The 21,247-nt window shown below is 40.0% G+C and overlaps 1 protein-coding gene across 5 annotated transcripts in view; it reads right to left on the bottom strand.

Annotated features, from left to right (window-relative positions):
- DIAPH2 (diaphanous related formin 2) overlaps positions 1 to 21,247 on the bottom strand; it is a 172,755-nt gene that overhangs the window by 127,035 nt on the left and 24,473 nt on the right. For all 5 annotated transcript variants that reach the window (XM_041396311.1, XM_041396306.1, XM_041396308.1 and 2 more), the window contains 13 exons: positions 19,033 to 19,172; positions 18,571 to 18,645; positions 18,420 to 18,489; positions 17,297 to 17,433; positions 16,417 to 16,528; positions 13,914 to 14,024; positions 11,399 to 11,517; positions 10,358 to 10,474; positions 9,709 to 9,827; positions 9,354 to 9,418; positions 8,622 to 8,726; positions 6,359 to 6,994; positions 3,806 to 3,920 (listed from right to left, as the gene is read on the bottom strand). In XM_041396311.1, coding sequence (XP_041252245.1) covers positions 3,806 to 3,920; positions 6,359 to 6,994; positions 8,622 to 8,726; positions 9,354 to 9,418; positions 9,709 to 9,827; positions 10,358 to 10,474; positions 11,399 to 11,517; positions 13,914 to 14,024; positions 16,417 to 16,528; positions 17,297 to 17,433; positions 18,420 to 18,489; positions 18,571 to 18,645; positions 19,033 to 19,172 — 1,921 coding nt within the window. The remainder of the gene's footprint in view (positions 1 to 3,805; positions 3,921 to 6,358; positions 6,995 to 8,621; positions 8,727 to 9,353; positions 9,419 to 9,708; positions 9,828 to 10,357; positions 10,475 to 11,398; positions 11,518 to 13,913; positions 14,025 to 16,416; positions 16,529 to 17,296; positions 17,434 to 18,419; positions 18,490 to 18,570; positions 18,646 to 19,032; positions 19,173 to 21,247) is intronic.

Here is a 21,247-nt window from a genome sequence, read left to right as displayed (position 1 = left end):
AAATAGTAATAGTTTCAGGCAGCAGTTTGTTTAAACCATGCAAAGCTTTTTGCACCCCTGAGTTTGAGAGTTTACCTACTGGATAAATCCAGTGGAGAAAAAAAGGAAAGTGAAAAATAGTAAACTAATAACTCACTCCTCCTTTATGGTACTTGAATTTATTCTGTTGCTGAAAAACAACAATTCCAAATACATCCAGAGATGAAAACAAACCAATCTGCTGCACTTCTGTGTCCAACAGATATGAAGACTGATGACCTGGGTGTGCAACCCAAGGAAATGAAATTCCTCTGCCACACAGCCCTGGGTGACCCTGCCCTGCCAAGCTGATCCTGCTCTGCCTGGGATTCCCACCCTTGTGCAGGAGAGCCCGGGGAGGGGAGGAACCAAACCAGCTCAGCCTGAATCAGCAGCAGACCAAGGGAGCCACCTGCAGTTTGCAATCCTGAAGCAAATTCATGGCGAGTTCAGAGGTTTTTCTTCCTTTTTCTGTTGACAAAGCAGCGTAGGTAGCTGAGCTAGTGCAACATAGCTGTGCTTAACACCAGAGATTCCTGCATTCAGCTCAGTCCTGCTGCCTCACACCTACAAATGCAGCTGGCTTAGAGGGAATCTGGCCACAGCTGGATCCACTGAAAGCTTGCAAATGCTGAAGTTCTCTGCTGAATTGGATTTGGGCTTCTCAGCATAGCAAATTCAAAGCCATTTTCTAAAAGCACTAATTGCTGCTCCTTGTAAATACAAAGTCCCAAATGCAAATGAAGGCAAAGAGTTTTCTTTCTAGTTTAATAGTGCACTGACCTATCAAATATTCTTTATATACATTATACACATTTATATACATTTTCATTATATACATTATACACAGAAAATCAAAACCTGAACATTTTGTCCATGTTTTGTTCAATTACAGCTTACATGGAAATTTGTCTTTTCTCTTGTCCCTTCCCACTTAAATTCCCAAAATGTGAAAAACACCACTCAGCTATTAAGACCTTACTTGAGTTTTGAAAACATATGAAAATGATTGTTGAATTGTATTTTAAAAGTCTAATTGTAAAGCAACAGAACCCTGATGGAGAAGTTTTCCCTTGAGGCAAGTTGGATGGATAATGAATTCTGTTTTGGAACAATCCCAGTAGTTACAGACTATTATGTACTAATTACTACCTTTACAGACCTACTGTACACATTATTAATTTCTTCAGAGCACTACTATCATTCTTGACTGGCAAAATACACAACCTAAATTACAAGAGGCAGAAATTAACATGATCCTTTAGGGAGAAGGCATTAACTTGCTTTGCAGTGCTTTGCAATTAGACCATCAATCAAACAGTGAGAAATGATTTGGATAGCAGCAGGCCCAGCGCTGAGTATTGTCACAGTCCTGAGGATGGCACGTGTCACAACCTGGCTGCAGAGCCACAGCACTGCAGCCTCGACCTGCACCTGTTAGGAGACACTTCAGCTTTCAATTCTACGTGGATTTAACACCCCAGAAATTAAATAGGAGCTTTTTGACATCATATTCCAGCAAGCACTGAAGACCTGACAGTGCTGCTGGTGCTCTCCCTTCTGCTGGTGGCCAGAGAGAAAATTTCTTATCAGCTAAGGGACAAAAGCAAAGTTTGGTAAAAGAGTGCTTGCCATAAAATGACCTGCTTAAATGATTTCAAAGATTTAAGTAGGCTCTTGACAAGAACACTAGTATTTTAAACTTAATTTCAGTTGTTGGGGGTTTTAGGAAGTTCTACACAATTAAATCATACACATCCCCAAGTCCATCAAAAAGCAGTAGCCCAGGCTTCCTGAGATGTATAACTACAATGCATTAATAACATAATATGCAAAAATTATTGTTCAACTTCACAACAGTATTTCTCCCCAGAAGTACCACACCCCTTCAGCTCTGGCTGCATTCCTCTAAAACAGACAGCACTCAAACAGCAAGGAGCTGACAGCTTAGTGACAGCCAACATTAAATCATTTTTGGAGTATCCTAAACCAAAACTACGTTACATGAGAAAAATACACCAAGTGTTTTTCTCATTGTACCAAAGAATCATGAATAGAATTCAGAGGTATAATCAAATTTCAGTGCTGCAACTTACAGGGAATCACAAATTTTTAATAAATGTGCACATTACCATTTCTTTTACTTCAGTTACCATTCCCACTGGCATTGCAAAATTCCACAGACTACAAGACAGTAAACACTAAGTCATCCAAACTGCTTTTGGCAATTGTCAGTTTGCTTCCACTCATCCCTTTGTTTGTTTAACATGCTGACTGTGCTCCTGAGAGAATATCACATGCATTTCTATTTGGGTTTTTATCACTCTCCTGTAATGTACTCAGGGACCATCTCATGAAATGGGACTAAAGCAAAAGGGAAATCTGATCCCAGATGATGCTTGAAATAATATTTGGGACATCGTGGAGCTGATAAGGTGAAAGGGGAGGAAGAACAGTGAACATTATTCTGTGCTGCAGGAAAAAAAGTTGCTTCTGGCATGCAATTCTTTGGGTCTGTGCTGCAACTAAATGCTCCAAGAGTTCTTTTTCACTTCCAGTAGGTTCTCAGGTTTAAAAACCCTTGAACTCAGACAACTCTGCCTTTCTGCAGCAGTCAGCCAAGAAAGGTTTTCACATCCTGAGTACTGTGCAGCAGCATTTTTAATGTGCATCCTTTGCTATGGCATCTTGTTTTCTACAACCATTAACTGAGAAGAACTATCTGCAAGGCTATCAGTACACTAATCTGTTGGAGGAGTTTCTGTTGTTTCTAGTTTTACAACTGTGCAACTATGTCAACAAGAATTTCTTCTCATTGGAAACTGTCAGCTATGTCAACATTTCAAGAGAGTTTTTTTCAGCATTTTTAATGAAGAAGCTTTTCAGGAATTCTGAAACATTTCTTCAGATTTCTGGTGAAAGAAATCAGCTCAAGGCAGAAGCTTGTCCTTTTCATTTAGAAGGGACTCATGCCATTCTGTCATCTGCTGCTGGGCATTCCTTCCCTTAAAGGTCTTCCTGTCACACCAAAGGAAGTGACCAACTCCACATCATTTTACCCTCCCTGCAGTGCTAGGAGCCAAGAGTCAATCCAAATGGGCATGGAAAAAATGTTAAATTACTGCAAAGGATGCTTTTCAATTACTGCATGGAATAGCTGAACATTTAGACCAGAAAGTGCTTCCAAGGTGTGCTGCAAAAGGAGAATTCTAATGGTTTAAATTCACTGACTACTGAAAGGAATATGAATCTATCTTATGAAAAACACAGCCACGATCAACTCTTTGAAGAGGTTTCAAAAGGACACAGGAAAAAAATACATTCAGAAATAATTCAAGGAATCTACTTAAGAAATAGTTCATTACAGTCCTCTGAGAGCCCTTCCTGAATTAATCTTTTTTAACACTTTTTTTAACACTGTGTTAGTAATAACTGCTGTTTTTATTCCAGAAATTCTCAGCTAGGAATAATAATGCAAATAAACATGGTTTTAGGATCAGAATTCAAATTTAATTATAATTCCATTAAAAGAAAACTCACATCTGTCTGCAACATACAGTGCACTTTAAAAGGTATTATTGCAAAAAAGGTTCCTCCCCTCATGCTGTAAAGTGAAGGGGGAGCAATTCTTGTAATAGAGTGTTATGCTTAATATATGTTTTAAATCATCTTCCTGCTATAAAACCATCAAATGAATTCCACAGCATTGCACAAAGCATAAAAGAAACTGCCATTACACACTTTTAAACTTAATAAAAGCACAATAAAGAGCAAAGTAAGAACGTACCTTTCATTTGGGTTCCAAAGGTAAGTGCCAATTTTGCAAACAGCTCCGGGTCTTCAAATTTATCCTCTTCAGCTTTTACCCAAAAGCTGTTTTCTCCTATTTCTTGAGGCTCGATCTGAAAGAAAAACAGCATCTCCAGAGTCAATCAGGAGTGTTTTCAACAGCCAAGTTAAAATAAATGCTACAGGAGCTCAGTGATAATAGGGCTGAGGAAGTTCAGCCCTGTTCTGGAACGTTCTCTCCTGCTGTTCCTGCACAAGCACGGTGAGCTCAGCTGCCCTCTGGCCACAAATGGGCTTTACTGTACTTGTCCCACTCAGCAGGTTTTGCAAACAGAACTAATAGCAGCAGCTGGCTTTCAAAGTGTTCCAGCTCTCTCTTGATGACTTTCTAGAGAGTTCCCAAACTCTTCAGCACTCCTTTCCCCTGCTGCCTGGGAACTGTGTGGAACAACTCAGCAGGAAATGAACTGGCCATGGGGACATTGCAGAGACTCAGGCTGAGCTCTCTACTGGCTGTACTAAAGGAAGAAAATATTCTGCAATACAGAAGCTGAAAGAAACCTTGACTCTTCATGTATGACTCAGAACTGCTGTTCTGTTTTCAAAATACATTCCTCTAAGAGCTTTGAACACGTTATTAATCATTGTTTATAAATTTGTTTAAATGCCAAATAATTTCCAAGGGCTATTTAACTTCAAGATGATGTGCAGGGAATTTAGCAATAGTGCATTTGTCAACCTCACTCCAATTTCCCTGCAACATCCTGGTCCTCCAGCTTTCAGCCCTGCTTTACCAGCAGCTCCAGGGAAGACAATTTACAAAACTACCTTAATCCAACACTAATGGGGAAGACAGTTACAGCAAAAGGGACTAAATGAAACAGTAAGAATTTTATTCCTCAAATGATGGTTCCTTAAAAGTGATGATCAACAGACTTTGCACTCTCTCAGTAGGCAGGAGATCTCTGGCACTGTTCCCAGAGCACTTCAGCAAAGCGTCCATCTGCAGTTCCTTCCCATTGTCACAGCCAGTGCTCACACAGACACTTCAGAAATTATTCCTACAAACTCCCTAATGGAACTGATCCCAATGCAACTGGCAGCAATTACCAATATGTGTTATAAAATAAAAGCTTGCTTTTCCCTGTGCTTACAGGACAGCAGTCTATGTCCCACAGTCACAAAACTCCTGCAGTGATCCTGAGCCAGTCCTTTCTCCCCAAGACACTGAATTCCTCCTCCCACAATGAAGTTACCACTTATCCTTTTATGCAATTATTTTATAAGAATTACAGAAAAAGTAAAGATTTCCAAACTGATTTTAAAATTTATTTAAATTAATGCTCTAAAAACATGGCAGGCTGTTTTGTATCATTCTAGTTAAATATATTGAAAGCCTGTTTTTAAACTATGGCTGCTAGATACACTTTCAGATTGCTTTAGCACATCTCCAAATATTTTGAAATAATTTGAAATCATTGAAGCATTAATTCTTCTGCCAAAAGAAACTATAAATTGGCACACCATGGATTTCCAAACAGGCTCTTTCTCAACCTGCTGGATTCCTCCTCCAAGACTGGTGGGATTTATTCTGCTGTTTTGTTACCTCAAAGCCTTTTGACTACTCAGAATTTAGAGGAACCACACAGCATGGAATATATGAAGTCCTTTCATTTGCCTTGATGATTTGGTCATTTTGGTACTTTTTCCTACAGCAAATATCAACATATCTGTCATATTTTATACCACTAAAAAACTGCCAACCACAACTTTAGAATGCCATGATTGAGTCTTGATAACAATTATCTAGCTACAATTATCTAATACCACACATTTATTTTTTTTATATGGAAGGAGCAGTGGCTATACTGATCAAAAAGGGGTTTTAAAACAACACACCCCAGCACACACCTGGATGTTTGTCTAACTTCTCCTGTTAGAGGGACTGGATATACTGAGAGGCAAGGAATACCTGGGAACTGCTTTAAGGGTTCACTTGCAAATCAGATTGTGCTTGCTCCTTACTGCTCAAGTAATGCTTGGATTTTAAGATTGTATTTAATCACATCTCATTTTTGAAATTGTCAAGCTAAGACTGGAAGCTCATGATGCCCAAACCTTTCCCTTGAGCAGTCCCATGGCTCCTCCCAGTGGCCACTGCTCCAGCACATCACTAACTGAGAATAATAAATATCTGGGATAAATAATAAACAAGTAATGTCAAGGCCTGATATCAGCAACCTCTGAACTCACAGCAACATAAAACATCACAAATTTAAAAAGCTTAAGCTGGTTTGCTTTACTAGATATGTGTGAAAGCTGCTTTAAAACAGTTTGGAGACAGATGTATATTTAGATACAACTTGATGCAAAGCTGCTCTGGATGCTCACTGCAGCTGATACAATGCACTGGAAGTAAGCTGGCTTCCTGGGACACCTGGTACAACAAGGAGCTCTGCCAAGATCATTCTCATTTAAAAATCCATAGTGCCAAGCCCATCTGTGCAGTGCAGGAGGGGAAGGAACAGCGTCCCCACACCTGCTGGCATACCTTGGACCAGTTGATTCTCTTCATTGAGACTTCCAGCTTGTACTTCTTCTTCTCCTTCATCCCGTGTGGCAGCGCTGGCACCACGGGGAAGGGAGCAAAGAGAGCCCCTCCCAGAGGGGGTGGCATCGGGGGTCCCCCGAGAGGCGGCGGGGGAGGGATTGCTCCCCCGGGCAGAGGAGGAGGAGGAGGAGGAGGCCCTGCTCCTCCAGGCAGAGGAGGAGGAGGAGGAGGCCCTGCTCCCCCGGGCAGAGGAGGAGGTGGGGGCACACCGGGCAGAGGAGGGGGTGGTGGGATGGCTGCACCCGGCAGAGGAGGGGGAGGTGGAGGAAGGGATGCACCAGGTAATGGAGGAGGGGGAGGAATTGCTGCTCCACCTGGCAGGGGAGGTGGTGGAGGAATTGCTGCTCCACCTGGCAGGGGAGGTGGTGGAGGAATTGCTGCTCCACCAGGAAGGGGAGGTGGTGGAGGAATTGCTGCTCCGCCAGGTAACGGAGGAGGAGGAGGAATTGCTCCTGCACCAGGGAGGGGAGGAGGAGGAGGGATGGCTCCACCAGGGAGTGAAGGCGCTGGAGATGGTGGGACGTTCTCACTTGGGAGGGCTGGAGGTATTGCTGGGACTTCTGTCAGGCTTGGACCCTGGAACATAACAGAGGAATTCCTTCCATCAGTGACAGGAGGCAGTTTGATACGAAGCTGAACCAACCAGGATGGTTTTTAGCCAACTGCATCTCAAGAAAGTGAGAAATGCAACTGTTCTCCTATTTAAATGAGAAACAATAACAATAGATTATACCACGTACCATAAAGCTGCCAAGTAAACTGAATAACCTAGCATTTTTATAAAAACAAATTGTTTCAATTTTAAAGAAAATTTAATAGTAGCAGTAACATTTAAGTGAACAGAACAGCATTTTATTTCTTACCAATGCACAAAACATTTATCCCACTTAGGATACCCCAGCAAGCTGGGGCATCAGAGATGAGAATAACCTTGCTGAATTTTAACAGCACTCATCTGCTGCTGGGAAATTTTCCCCAGCAATGAGTGGAGCAGCTGCTGCAGTGTAAGAGGTCACAGGGCCAGTTGTTCACAGCCATTCTGACATCTGGAGGGGTGAAGGCTGTGCAACAACCTGTCCTGCTGTCTTTTGAATCTGTCTGAGAGTTCTTCTTTGGTGAGAGGAAGAAAGAGCAATCACAATATCCATTCTAATAAGTTCTTACTAATTAATGAGGAAGAGAAACAGCAGCATGTCAAACCATCAGAGGGGTGAGTGCAGCTAAAAATAGGTGTCATCATATTCTGTGGGGAGCATAACACTAGAAAAGGGAACAGATACCAGAATTACATGGTTAATTAACCAGTGGTCAGCATTACTGTGAATGCCCTGTCATGTCTGGATAATCTAAACTGTGTTAAAATCAATAAAACAGGATTAACAATTAATTAGACTAGAAGTACATTTTTTACTTTGCACAAGGCACAATGTGTTTCTTTGGCTCACAAGTCATAATGCAACAATTGCTGGAGAACTCATTAAATCAGCGTCACATTTCAGTGGAACACTGGCTTGTAGGAATTTGTAACAAACATGAAAATTGGCAAGAAGGAAGTAAGAACAGGAGTGTCTGGGTCTCCACCTTAGTGCCCAAATAGGAACTGAGATCACAGGCTTTAAGGCAGAAAAAATAAAGACAAAAAGGCAACAGGCAGACCTTGCCTAGCATTGAAGGAGTACAAAATAAACCAGACTGAGGCAAAGCACTAAACCATAATATCTGTTAGTTCCTAAAAGGTACAAATGACCTGTCTAAAACATAAAGCTGGTGTAAAAAAATAAAAAAGGCTTATATAAAGTGCAAGAGTAAAAAACATATATAAAACCAATATCCTTTAAAAATAAACACTTCCAAAATAAAAACTTTCTGCGAAACATACAGAAGCAGCAATGCGAAAGCATAAAAAATATCTGCAGGAAAAAAAAAAATCAGGCTGGATGCAAGATTTTTATAGGCTAAGGAACATTTTTTCCTCAATAAAGCAGGTGCCTATGACAGGTTGAACATACTACTGTTTGTAAAAATGTTACCTCCATTAACTGTCCTTAGTAACTTCTGCTGGCTGCCAAACAAATCAATGCACCTTTACCAGACATCCCAAACTCCAGACAGACAAGTTACTCTGGGGCAATTTCTTTTCAACCCCTCCTCCTCAAAAAAAATCAACTCAGCTGTGGAACTTAATGTGATATTATTTTATTACCTGGGTCCGGAGCTGTTTGACTTCTGATTCAAGTTCTTTGATTTTCTCCTCTCGTTTCTGCAGCTCTGCTTGTGCCTCTTGTCGAGCTGTGAACTCTTCATCAAACTGCAAAGATTGAACCAGCACAGGAGAGTTTGTGCAGTTATGGCCACACCAGAGCCTACATTGGCAGGAATTCTTTGAACAACATCAGAGCTGGAGCAATTGATGCACTTTTAACCCTTTTAGCAGCATTTTTTAACATGTTCACTTTTAGTACCACAATTTCTTCTATAAATCAATGACAGAGAACCAACCAGACCCAGCTACTCAGTACAGGTTCTTCCCTCCAAGAGAACACTGCAGACTTCTCAAACCAAACTCGAGTACACATCTACTGCAGCAAGCTTAAATTCATTAAGAATTAAACCTGCAACCATCATGTTCAAGAACATGTTCTGCCATTTGGCCTGAAAATGCCTACTTAGACCAGAGCAGCAAAAAATACCAAAATTTGGAATTATTTCAATACACACCTCCATTATACCTGAACTTCAGTACTACTGCAGCTAATATAGCACATTCATTCATTTTTTTAAGCTTATACTGCACTTAAGTTATTTAATTATGACTATTTCGGGACAGGAGAGCAACAAGTGGAATTGTGAGAGCCACTGTTTCCCAGTTTCAGCTGGGAAACAAGCTGACTGTGTTCCTGTCAGGATTCTGTTCCACACCATGAGCAGGACTTACCTTCCTGGAAAATTCTGCTGCTTTCTTTTCACTCTCTTCTACTTTAGCCTTGTCCACACACGCATCTAGAGTTTAAACAAAATACCACACACAAGTCAAGTCAAACATGTCACAGCTCTGAGTTGCTTCCAGCCATCATTACCCTGTGAGCCCATGACACAAAAGCAACAGGCACTTTTTTTTTTTGACCCTGTTTCATTTCATTAAAGGCTGCAGCATTTGTTCTGGTACTCCACAAGTACACCTGTAGCTTATATGAATATTTCCAGAACACTGACAAAATTCCCAGCCAGTGTTAAGTCCAGACAGAAGATCACAAAGAAAAATAAAGTAAAACTGCTTAAAGAGTACAAACCAACAAGATGTGTAAAATTGATGTCCATCCTTCCTCTATATTTAAAATCTGGGTCCACGCCACTGCAGTGCAGCACTATCTGTGACACACATTCTTCTATGATCTTGTAATACTGAGGTCTAAAACAGGAAACATTTACAAGACAATAAGAACATGAACAAGACTTTTTGCAGCTGGGAGGAGGGGGAGACTAACTCCTAATATCTGAATTCTACAACTGCCAGAAGAAGAATCAAGTTCAAATTCTTATTTGTAAATATTTTGGATGTGATGCCTCGACCTTGCTATGACAGTGCTGCACATAAGAGAAGTTTACACTGAAAAGAGCAGATCCAAGGCACGTGGGAGTATTTTCAATTACCAGCTGTACAACTTCCATGTTCTTTGAAGCAATGAATACACCAAACTTGAATAAAGAACAAGTGCCCAACAAATAAGAGGTTTTTGGGATGAGGGTGTTAGACTGAGCTTCAGTTCTTTGAAATAAACACAATTATATTTACTAAGACCTTTTCAATACTAACATAGAGGAAAAAGATAACAGCATCAGAGGGACTTTTTAGGCATGAGCTACTCAGTTTACCAGGGTCTTAATTTCTATTCTTGCCCCTCTTTCCCCCAAAAATGCAGCCTGGCAGCTGGCACTCACCGGACATAGTAATCGTTCCTGATCAGGAGGAAATGTTGGAGAATTGACAAGAAGTAATTTTCAGAAGAAGTATCTTTCACCATGTTGTACAGCAGATGAAACACTTCGCTCACATCAGTGCAAACATTGTTAAGAAAATAGCAGCACTTAATAAAACCAAAAACTTGAAAAACAAACAAAAGCCCAAAACCCCCACTGCAGCCAGAACAGCCACCCAAACACAGCTCCCCAGATATTCCCATATTGTTCAAGTAAAACCCCTCCACTCTTTGAACTGTCCCTAGCAGTAAATATTATTTTTCCACTAAGATTATGCACAGAATTTCTGTGCCCTGTTTATCAATTTGGACATGTTTCATTATCAATCAGAAGAATCATATATAGACTTCATGTTTTAGAGTCCTGTAAAAATATTTCACACAAAGCATTGCTTCCACTCTGAGCTCAGCCAGGCTGTTGGCAAACACACACTGGTCAATGTTTTTCATTTCCCAGAGATGATCCTTACTTGTAATTACCTGCTCTGCAAAGCAACAACATTCCAGGGGATTTTATAGTCCTCCCACTGATTGCCTCTACCTCCCTCTGCTTCCTCCTAAAATCTGCAAGCAGTTCATTCTGAACTCAGGTAACCTGGAATTTCCTGCTCCTTCAGTTAGAAAAGGCACACATCTGTAGTGCTTCAGAACCTACAAGAAATTTTGTTCCTTTTATTATCAAAACTCATTTTTTTTCAAACGTATGATCTTTCCACGGGTATAATTTTATCTCTTCATGTATTATGAGACAGAGTTTAGCTTAATAAATGTTATTTATGAAAAATTAATTCAGTTCCCAATGACTTACATTTGACATGCAAATTTAAGCACTAATTATCCAAATATTTTCCAACAAAAAAAGCAACTGGAGAGAAATCTGCTTGACAAAGCCCCTGGTAAGACATACAACTGAGACAAATAACCTGCACACAGAGCACTGTAATTTCCATTTAATAAAGTTCTGAAACAACACAAGTTATAATGGCACTTCCTTAAAGGATATTCCATTTCAGCTTTGATATCATTGAGACGATGTGACAGTTCAAAGTGGTCTTCATCTTTGTTCTCATCAAACACCCTCAGCTGAATATCAAGTTCTTCATTTTCCTTATCTTTCAAGGCCTGTTTTTCAAGGTAGAGTATATCTTAATTTTTCCTTTTTTAAAGAAAGAATTCCCCCCCTTGAAAGACTACATCATGATGAAATATAAAGACATTAACCTTTAGAACAGCAGCAAGTCTCAACTCAGTGCCTGGGCTTTTTTAATTATAATGATTCAACTGAGAAAAACTAAAGGCAAAGCATCAGCTCACAGAGCAGGTATGGGCTACAGAACAAACAAGAAGATTTCCAGTTGAATCCATTTCTCTTAATGGGACAGAGCAGTTCCTGCTTGTTAATGTCAGAATTCCATTAAAAAAAACACAACAGGTATATTTCAAGACATTAATTGACATGAGCTTAAGAAGTTTAAAGAAGTGTGAGAAGATTTGTTTACGTATATTTCAAGACATTAATTGACATGAGCTTAAGAAGTTTAAAGAAGTGTAAAGAAGATTTCTGTTTATAATTTCTGTTCCTCAGTTAACCTAGACCATGGCATTAAAGCGTTCATAGTAAAAGGAGAAATAAAGAGAAAAAAAAACCCCACACAAGTTAACATTTGGAGCAGAGGAAAATGTGCTTTTCTTTTAAGCAATGCAAGGACCTGTCCTAATTCCCAGAGTTAAGTTTAGCTTCCTACCAGCCAAAGCACATAAAGTTCCTTCCCATCCATTGATGGGAATGCATTCCATGACTGAAATGGAGCCTGGCTTTGTCCTGGCTGGGTGCAGCCACGTGTGTTCCCCAGCACAGGAGCAGCTCGTGCCAGTTCCAGTGCTTGAAGGGCAGAGCATCCAAAGCCAGAGCTCTGGATCCCCCTCCTGACTCTTTGTCAAGACATTAGCTGTTCAACATTCTTAAAATAGACTGTTATCAGCAAATATTAATTGCTTTTACACTCAGAGCTGTATGGCAGATGTTGCTACACACTCACAAGTTTTCTATCATATCATGATTTGTTACAATTTAGTTTCTTTGCTACCTAACCCATCCCCAATTCTTTACATTATAAAGCATTTATTGATTCTATAAAATACCTTTCAATAGATTTAAAAAAAAAGCCAAAAAAAACCCTTGAGTTCTTGAGGTTTTCAGATGTTCCACAGCAAATAAAGCCAGTAGATCATATTAATGCCTGGCTGGGTGCAGCCACATGTGTTCCCCAGCACAGGAGCAGCTCGTGCCAGTTCCAGTGCTTGAAGGGCAGAGCATCCAAAGCCAGAGCTCTGGATCCCCCTCCTGACTCTTTGTCAAGACATTAGCTGTTCAACATTCTTAAAATAGACTGTTATCAGCAAATATTAATTGCTTTTACACTCAGAGCTGTATGGCAGATGTTGGTACACACTCCCAAGTTTTCTATCATATCATGATTTGTTACAATTTAGTTTCTTTGCTACCTAACCCATCCCCAATTCTTTACATTATAAAGCATTTATTGATTCTATAAAATACCTTTCAATAGATTTTAAAAAAAACCCTGTGAGTTCTTGAGGTTTTCAGATGTTCCACAGCAAATAAAGCCAGTAGATCATATTAATGTATCTACATGATATAAACCCTAAAAAATCCCTAAGAAAAAGTCACAGCTCACATCAGAAAGTGTCTCAAATGAGCCATCCACAGCAAATAAAGCCAGTAGATCATATTAATGTATCTACATGATATAAACCCTAAAAAATCCCTAAGAAAAAGTCACAGCTCACATCAGAAAGTGTCTCGAGGCTGAATGAGCCCAAAATGGAAGTTTTTGTTCCTGACAAATTGACAATTTGAAATTTCACATCTTAAAAGTCATAGCAGAATAAATTCTGTTTCAGACAAATATAAGCAGGTACTCTAATTTCTCTCATCTTTTGTAAGAAAGTGGTGAGTACCTTAAATACTCTTATTTTTTTATGTAAGCATCAGAATGGTTACTTGGCTAAGAGCTACAGATCTCTCCCCAAGTCAGAAATATTCCTGTATGTGCAGCTGCATGAAGACAGACATGCAGCCTCAGAATGAATTTCTGATTTGATTTTTCCTTAAAATGTCACAACGCATTCTCAGCAGGCAGATGAAAGAAAAACAGATTTCACAGAAAACAACAGGAACAGCATATACAAAGAAAGTTAATCCAAGATTGGTTCCACAGCCAGATTCACATTCACTGCATGTGCTTTGAGCTCATTATGCAGAATTTGGCTACCCTCATTTAATTTCTAATATATTGACTCGTTTCAACTACTATTCTGGTTAATACAGCTCATGAGAACCTGAATTTGTAACTCTGCAAGCTGAAAGCAGATTTGGATTGATAATCTGACCTTCTGCACCCCAACCCTTCCCATCTGCTGTCCTGGTTAAACAGTTTGGCTGTCTTCAACATTCACAGTGGACAGTGATCAACTCCTGGATACAAGTGACTTACAGGCAATATTTTCTTCAGGCCACAACGTAAAAACTCATTTCTCAAGTGTATCCTGAAGTCAAGGTCTTCAGGAGATGTAACAAGGGCATTGATGAGCTGCATACATGCCACCTGCAACCAAAAACACAGAATGCACATCAATACTTTCAGTCACTGCTTGAGCTGAATTATAAAACCAGAGCTGGAAATTATTTATTATGCAGCACACATGCAACACTTGGGTTTATTTTAGCAGCATCAAATACTGCCCTGTTTCCATATCAGGATGCTTCCACTGTATCAAAAATTACCATAGGAATGATCATCACAGAATAATGTCATGGACTGGTGTGAGCTGGAAGGGACCTTAAAGCCCACCCAGTGCCACCCTGCCATGGCAGGGACACCTCCCACTGTCCCAGGTGCTCCCAGCCCTGTCCAGCCTGGCCTGGGGCACTGCCAGGGATCCAGGGACAGCCACAGCTGCTCTGGGCACCTGTGCCAGGGTCTGCCACCCTACAATCATGCACTGGTTATTCCCAAACTAAAGGTGCCCATTGTACCTCCTTCTCTTTCTTCTTAGCACTCACCACTTTGAAAGCAAACTGATTCTACAATAATTAACAACTTAAAATTAAAAACTTAAAACCCCCACATAAGAACCAGTACCCAAATGAGTCACATCACCAGGTGTTTTTTCCATTCCTGCAGAGCACTTGTGCAAAATGCCTGGTCTCAGGATAGTGGCTAATGCTTTAATTGAACAGCTGTGCACTTTAATTGATTTATTTGAAAATAGGTAGACAACAGCACAACACCAAAAGTGCTGATCCACTTTAAAAGACTAAAATGGCACTCAAGGGAAATAGCAAGTTTGGTAAAAGATGTTAACTGCAAAAAGAAGTAGCTTTAGAGTAGGACAAAAAAAAAATCAATAGCTACAGAGGAAAAAAAATCAGATAAAAAGCACCTTCCTGTTTTAATTACATTCACTATTTAGCTTTAATAGAACACCTTATGGAGTCTCAAATTTCTATTAAAACACCCTTTCAAAGGCACTCTCTTGATAGAGCTGCATCTTCAGATAATGCAGTATCATCGTGCTTGCTTGAATGATTCTTGTTATTTTACTACTATGACATGACTTAACAAGCCAAAGCACATGTCCAATCTGAAATTAATAGAGAGAAGAGGTGCCATCTGCTCTGATTGCTTCTGCCAGAGAGACTCTGCCTTAATGGCTTGTGCTAATACATTCCCAGCAAAGAAGGATTTTGTCAGAAACAAGGTAATGAGTCTTGCAATTGTGCCTTCACTGAGGTATCAGTGAGCTTTGGGAGGGGGAGGCTGGCACGAATGGGGGGTGGTGGCTGTTGTTTGCCTTAAATCAACAAGGTCATGGAGTGGGAGACAACTCCAGGATGAATTCTTCAGTGATAGCACTATTAAGATTAGAATGTCATTTATAGAAAGTTATTGGCCATCATTAACTCATCAGCTCTGAAACAAGAGGTGCTGAGGGTAAACACAGCATTAAGGCAGCTACAGCTGATGTGTATTTGAGCCAGGACTGGAAAAAGGCATCCCAAGGATACCTCTCCTGCCTGTATTTTTCCATATTTTTCAGCCAAGGTAGCTGAAAAATAAATTTTAGTACAAAATGTGCATAACTACTGTATAATGAGAAGGTCATAAGTCAAATTCATCCTTTATTAGGATATTCAGCCACTTGGCCTCTATGCAAAAATGGCAGTACCAAAAAAACCCAACCAATCCCAACCAAAAAAAGCTTGCATCTTAATGCCAACCAAAACTCTGGTGCCCACAGAGCACAAAAACCTCCATCCATGGACACAGAAGCAGCAATAAACATGATCTAAGTCATGACAGTAAAAACCACTGGCACAGATTAATTATTTTATAAAAATAATTTTAATAGCTCACTAGGTTACCCTCAGAGGCACTAGTGGCTGGTGAAAGGCACACGTTGAACACACAGAGCAAGGAATGCAGAATCCTTGTTGACAAAAGTACCAATAATATCCTGGTGCACTTCACTCATCCCAAAAGGAACCCTGCCAAAAATGGGCACACCCCATGCTACACCTGCCATAATTAGCATATATCTGCATATGCCATATTAGCATATGCCATATTAGCATATATCATATATCAGTCATCTTAAATATCTGAATATTTAAGAGGCCACAGGTACTGCTGCCTAAAGTACCAGCACTAGGACCAGATTTATTACCTGAACATTACACCTGGCATCCAAGGAAAGAAACAGCACTAATTGCTCTCTTTACTAAGGTCACGAATTCTTAATCCTATTTTTGGGAAAAGAAGTGAGTTCCTTGGCCTCCCACCACTAACAAGTAGAAAATCTAGTGTCAGTAAGGCACTGGTATTTATTTATCCTTTTTTACTGATTAATAGCACTAAAAGATGTGTGTGAATCAAAGACCACCAAGCCATAGAGAGTGTTCAGCCTTTCAGCTGAAGCACACAAAGGCAAACTCACCTGCAGCTGGATGAACTCGTGGTTCTCCAGGCCTTCCACGATCTGGGAGAAACGTTCCTCCCTGCTGTGCCTCTCAGCAGCAGTGGTGATAGCACCTAAGAGCTTGTCCAGGCTAAGAGAAAGACAAACTGTCAAGAGAGCACGGCACAGCCAACTCGCTCATTTTAAACATGCTCACACAACTCAAGGCTTAGTGCACTGACAGAGCTGAAATGCATTTATCTACAGAAAGCTGAAAACAATCAAGAACCAAGTGTTATAAATGTCTACAAGATTAATGTTGAAATAAGAAAAAAGGGGTGACTAAATCTCTGTATTATTATTTCAGCAATCAAACAACCAATGAGGGGGAAAATACCTCCCTTTGCAAGACTGTGCACTTGATAACAGCTGACATGTTTAACATCTGGAAATTCTAATAAACTGTCCTTTCAGGAATCTGAATGTTTTAATCTAATTATTGCATAGAAGACATGAAGTTTGCCCATTTTAACCTTCAGTAAATAAACACAGTGGTGAATTTACAGGAAACATATGCCAAGTGATCATCTTTCTTTCAAAAATCTCATGAGCAAGTGCTAAATAACTCCAAGTTGAATTGTTCCAAAGCCCAGCTGTAAATGTAAACTCCTAGTTCCTGTGGTAGAGGTGATTTGTCCTTTCACACCTTCCACGTCAGCCACAGTGTGTAGGTCTCTGCTCATTTGCTTTTCTCTGATTTAATACTCAATTAGGGCAACACAACAGGTGAAGTCTCTTTAACTTTAAACCACATTATTAAAGCCTTAACAGGTTACATTTACTTCACTGGCAACTTTTCTCATCTGTGTCCAAATTAACAACTCATGAGCTTCAATAAAAAAAGCTTCAATACACTTACATGTTCTCCTCCCCAATAATGCAGATAGCAGAAAGGATTTTCACTGTCTCAGTCATCATGTGTGGTTGCTTTGGATCAATTGCTCTTGACAGCAGCAAGAGGCTCCTTTCATCTCCTAGAATCCTTTGCAAACCGTACTGGCAGAAACAAAAAGCTCATGGTGAAAAGGTTGTGCTTGCCTTGGAAACTCATCACCAACCTGAGATCCTGAGGGATTCTCCCAACCCCTCCCTCCCAGTGGGGTTTGGCAGCACCCCCACCAAAACCCTGCCAAAACCCCACCAAAACCCCAGGCCATCATTGCTAGGGGACACAGCTCAGGGTCCCCAGTCTTGCATTTGAGGCTTTCTCCTTACAAAGAGAGATTCAGCTCCTCAGGAGGACACCAGGACCTTGTAAAATCAGTACCCACCAAAAGACAAATCAGGTTTTATTTTCTGTCTATATCTGAAACACCTCAGAAGTATGAAAAATCTGCTTTTCTCCCATTTCATTTCTAAACTGAGCAAAAGTAATTATAAGTAACTTTTATGCAGTTTTATTTGCTGGGGAGGATACATAAATACAAGACTTCAGATTTTGCTATGAATGAAGCAAAATTTAACACATCAGCTTCTAGAAGGTACTCATACTCTGTAAACCTGAGTAACCTGTGTTAGAAAACAAATCAGATACAACTTAATCTAACCCTTTACCCATAACCTACCAACTTAAAAACTGCAGCTAAAAATATATCAAATCCTACTCAATTTAAATCAGGTTAAAAGTACATTATATTAACAAACATGTATTGAAATCTGAATTTAGAAAGCTCTTTTTTTTAATATTTTCCAAGTAATTGATTTCCAAATTTACTTACCTTAAATTTATACTATCATCCTCTCTTTATCAAACATTTTACTTCCAAAAATCAATAATATTTCACAAAACTAAGAAAAAATGCAGAAAGGTTCATGAAGAAGACTCTCAACAGAAGTTACACTGAGTTTAAGACCTGCATTCCCAAAGAATTAAACACTGGATATACAAGCTTTCCTTCCCTCTCCAACACTTAACATATTATATACATATTGAACTCAACCCCAAACATGATGGAAGTATGTGAATTTAAAATAATACTCACTTTGTTGTTCATAAATGCTTTGAGGCACTGGATAAGTTTATGCTGATTTTTCTTATCAATACTTTCTTGCCTTGAAAGGAAAGAGGAAAATCACACAAGGAGAATCTTCACAACCTCCCCGTCCCTCCCTTCAAATGATGCAGGTCCTTACTGTTTCTTGTCCAGAAGCTTTTCCAATGCATCCAACAGGAGCCCAAGACCTTCATGTCCAAAATTGTTAACCCAGCTGGAAAAAAAAACCCAAAGAAAAATGTTTTTAATTATTTCTTAATCAAATGAAGAACTTGCAGAGCTATTTCTGTGTTGCTGCTTGTGCATTCCTTCACAGGCTCCATTTTTGGTCTCACTTCCCAAAGGATCTGATCAGCCAGGAAGGCAAACAGTTCCAACAAGTACAAATTGCTGAAAGCCACAGAGAAAGGTGAGGAGATATTGCAGACAGCTGCAAACATTTCACTGCTCCTGATCCAGGGTGCTGAGAACACTGCTCTCCTGTCAACAAGCATTAGCATAATTACTCTGGTTTCAAAAAAAAAAAAAACGCAAAGCCCACAAGTCTCCTGCTTAGCAAAAACAGCATGATGAAAACTACTGCAGAAATTGCTCTGCTTACCTGACTGGGTTGCTGGTTAGAGACACCCTCAAAGACTCCAGGCAATTCAGGAGTTTTTCATCTGAAATTCCAGAGCGCAGTTCATGGATGTACTCTTGTGAGGACAGGGTACATTCGTGCTTGCTGTTTTTTAGTCCCCCCTATCACAGAAGGCAGAATGCTGCTGAGTTTTCTAGTGATCAAACAGTGCTTAGATGATAAAACAGAAGACTAATTTTTCCATATGAATTTCTAAATCATAGGACAAGTATTCAAGACAGTTGATTTGACTTGGATTTGTCTTCAGTGTTTCATATTTTGGTTTTACATCACAAGGATAACTATTTTTGCTGGAATCTTTTTCACTTCTTTGAGTAAAAGTGCATGTACTACAAATGGAATATAAAAATTTAATGCCATCACTCAGCTGCATTAACATATTTAATGAGACTGCATTATACACCTACTTGACAACACTGTAATGGAAACAATCATAAAAGAGAGACATACAAAAAACCCAATTCATGCAACTTCCTGAGCCAATTTTTTGCTGTACCATAGTTCGTGTTTGACCCCTAACAGAGATCTCTAGAGGATCTTTGCTGCAAAAATATCATACAGGAGATTTGACAAAGAGCTCCCTCCTGCTGAAGTGCCACTACACAAGAATAACTACTTACACAGTATTTCACTATTAAATACCTGAATATCAGTTTTTACAGCTAGAGTATTCAAACTCTTGAACAAGACAAAACATTTTTCCAAAAGGTGCAACTAATCTTTTCTACAGCTCTGACAAGTTGCAGCAGGCTTATCTCAGAAGAGTGGTTTTGATTCATTTGCAGCTCCTAAAGCTCCTTAGCTCTGAAGGGTCTGTTGAAGAGAACCTGATAAAGATGTCATGGGTGCAAAGGCAGTATCAAGTGCCTGTCCTAGAAGAGGATTTATATGCATTTAATTGTATCACTTCCACCACAAATATTCAAATTGTCTGTCTTTCACAAAGCTCCACTTCTTATGAAGCTTCTGGTTTGCTCTCTTAAATTCTTACCATTAATTTTCCAAAAATGCACTAAGTATGGCTGATGACAAGATGACTTGGCTAAATTTAAGTTCATGACTTTGCCCCAGCCAGATTCAAGGCACAAACCAGAACTGTGTTCACAATATACTTTCAGATTCAGAACAGAACCAGGACAGACTGTGACTGCAGTGAGACACCAGGGTCCTCTGCACTGTGTCAGCTTTGAAGATGTTCCTTGCAGACATGCAAAGCACCTTCAGCTGGGCATCACATCAAAGGACCAAGGCAAAGATGAGTAAGAAGGATATAGAGGGACTAGAATCAGTCACCATCAACATCCTAAACAAAGAGATGCTCTTCCACCAAAAGAAAAAGGAATAAATGGGGCGTTATATTTATGGGAGTAGGAGCTGATGGTAAATCAGATTAATACATCAAAAATCACCAAAATTCAGAAAAATCATCACTCTGAAGGACCATAAGGTAAAGAACTAGGAAAAAGGAACAGCTTTATCCCACCCATTGGATGGATGGCAATCAGAAGAGATTTTGTGTGTAACTAATGCACATCGTGTACACAGCACAGATCCAACTGGGCACAAATGCTGCCATTTCAGCCATGCCCCAAATGGTAAAAGAAGAGAACAGAAATGCTTCTGAGAGCCACAAAATGTACAGAGATGAGACAATGGCAACTCCAATCAATGCCAGTGCCTGTTAAGCTGGACCCTGAACAGCACTCTAGAATGCAAGACAGTGGTTTCTCCCAAGAGATGAGATGAGTTTGTCCTTCCACTGCTGCAAGCTCCACAGGAGACTGCTACTCTGGACTGAAGTCTTTGCTATTCTTTGTTTCATATTTCATCCAAGGTGGGATCTTGCTCTCTCTTCCTTCTGTGCCAGCCAGGCCATTGGTGAAGCACCTCTGCTCTGCCTAGTCCCTTATTTTCAGAAGACCCATGACTCCCTAAAAAATAGATCAACAGTTCAAAGAACTGGCAGTGTGCTCTGCTAAGGCTCCTTCCCACGGCTTGCAGGACAGGCACATTCCTTCACTGGTTCTTTGAAAAAGCACCTTTAAGTGCACAGAAATAAGGAACCAAATCCTCTTCCTTATTCTCCTCCTCCTTCAAAATGGATGGTCACTCAAGACAGCTCATAGAAATCCATTCTTGAAATCTTTCAGAGAATTTTCAGCTTACCAGGATTACT

Source organism: Onychostruthus taczanowskii, unplaced genomic scaffold, assembly GCF_017590055.1.
Source record: "Onychostruthus taczanowskii isolate IOZ18803 unplaced genomic scaffold, ASM1759005v1 scaffold13, whole genome shotgun sequence".
In the NCBI taxonomy this organism is placed as follows: domain Eukaryota; kingdom Metazoa; phylum Chordata; class Aves; order Passeriformes; family Passeridae; genus Onychostruthus; species Onychostruthus taczanowskii.
The sequence above is the reverse complement of the archived record's forward strand: the minus strand, read 5'-3'. Positions and strand labels throughout refer to the sequence as shown.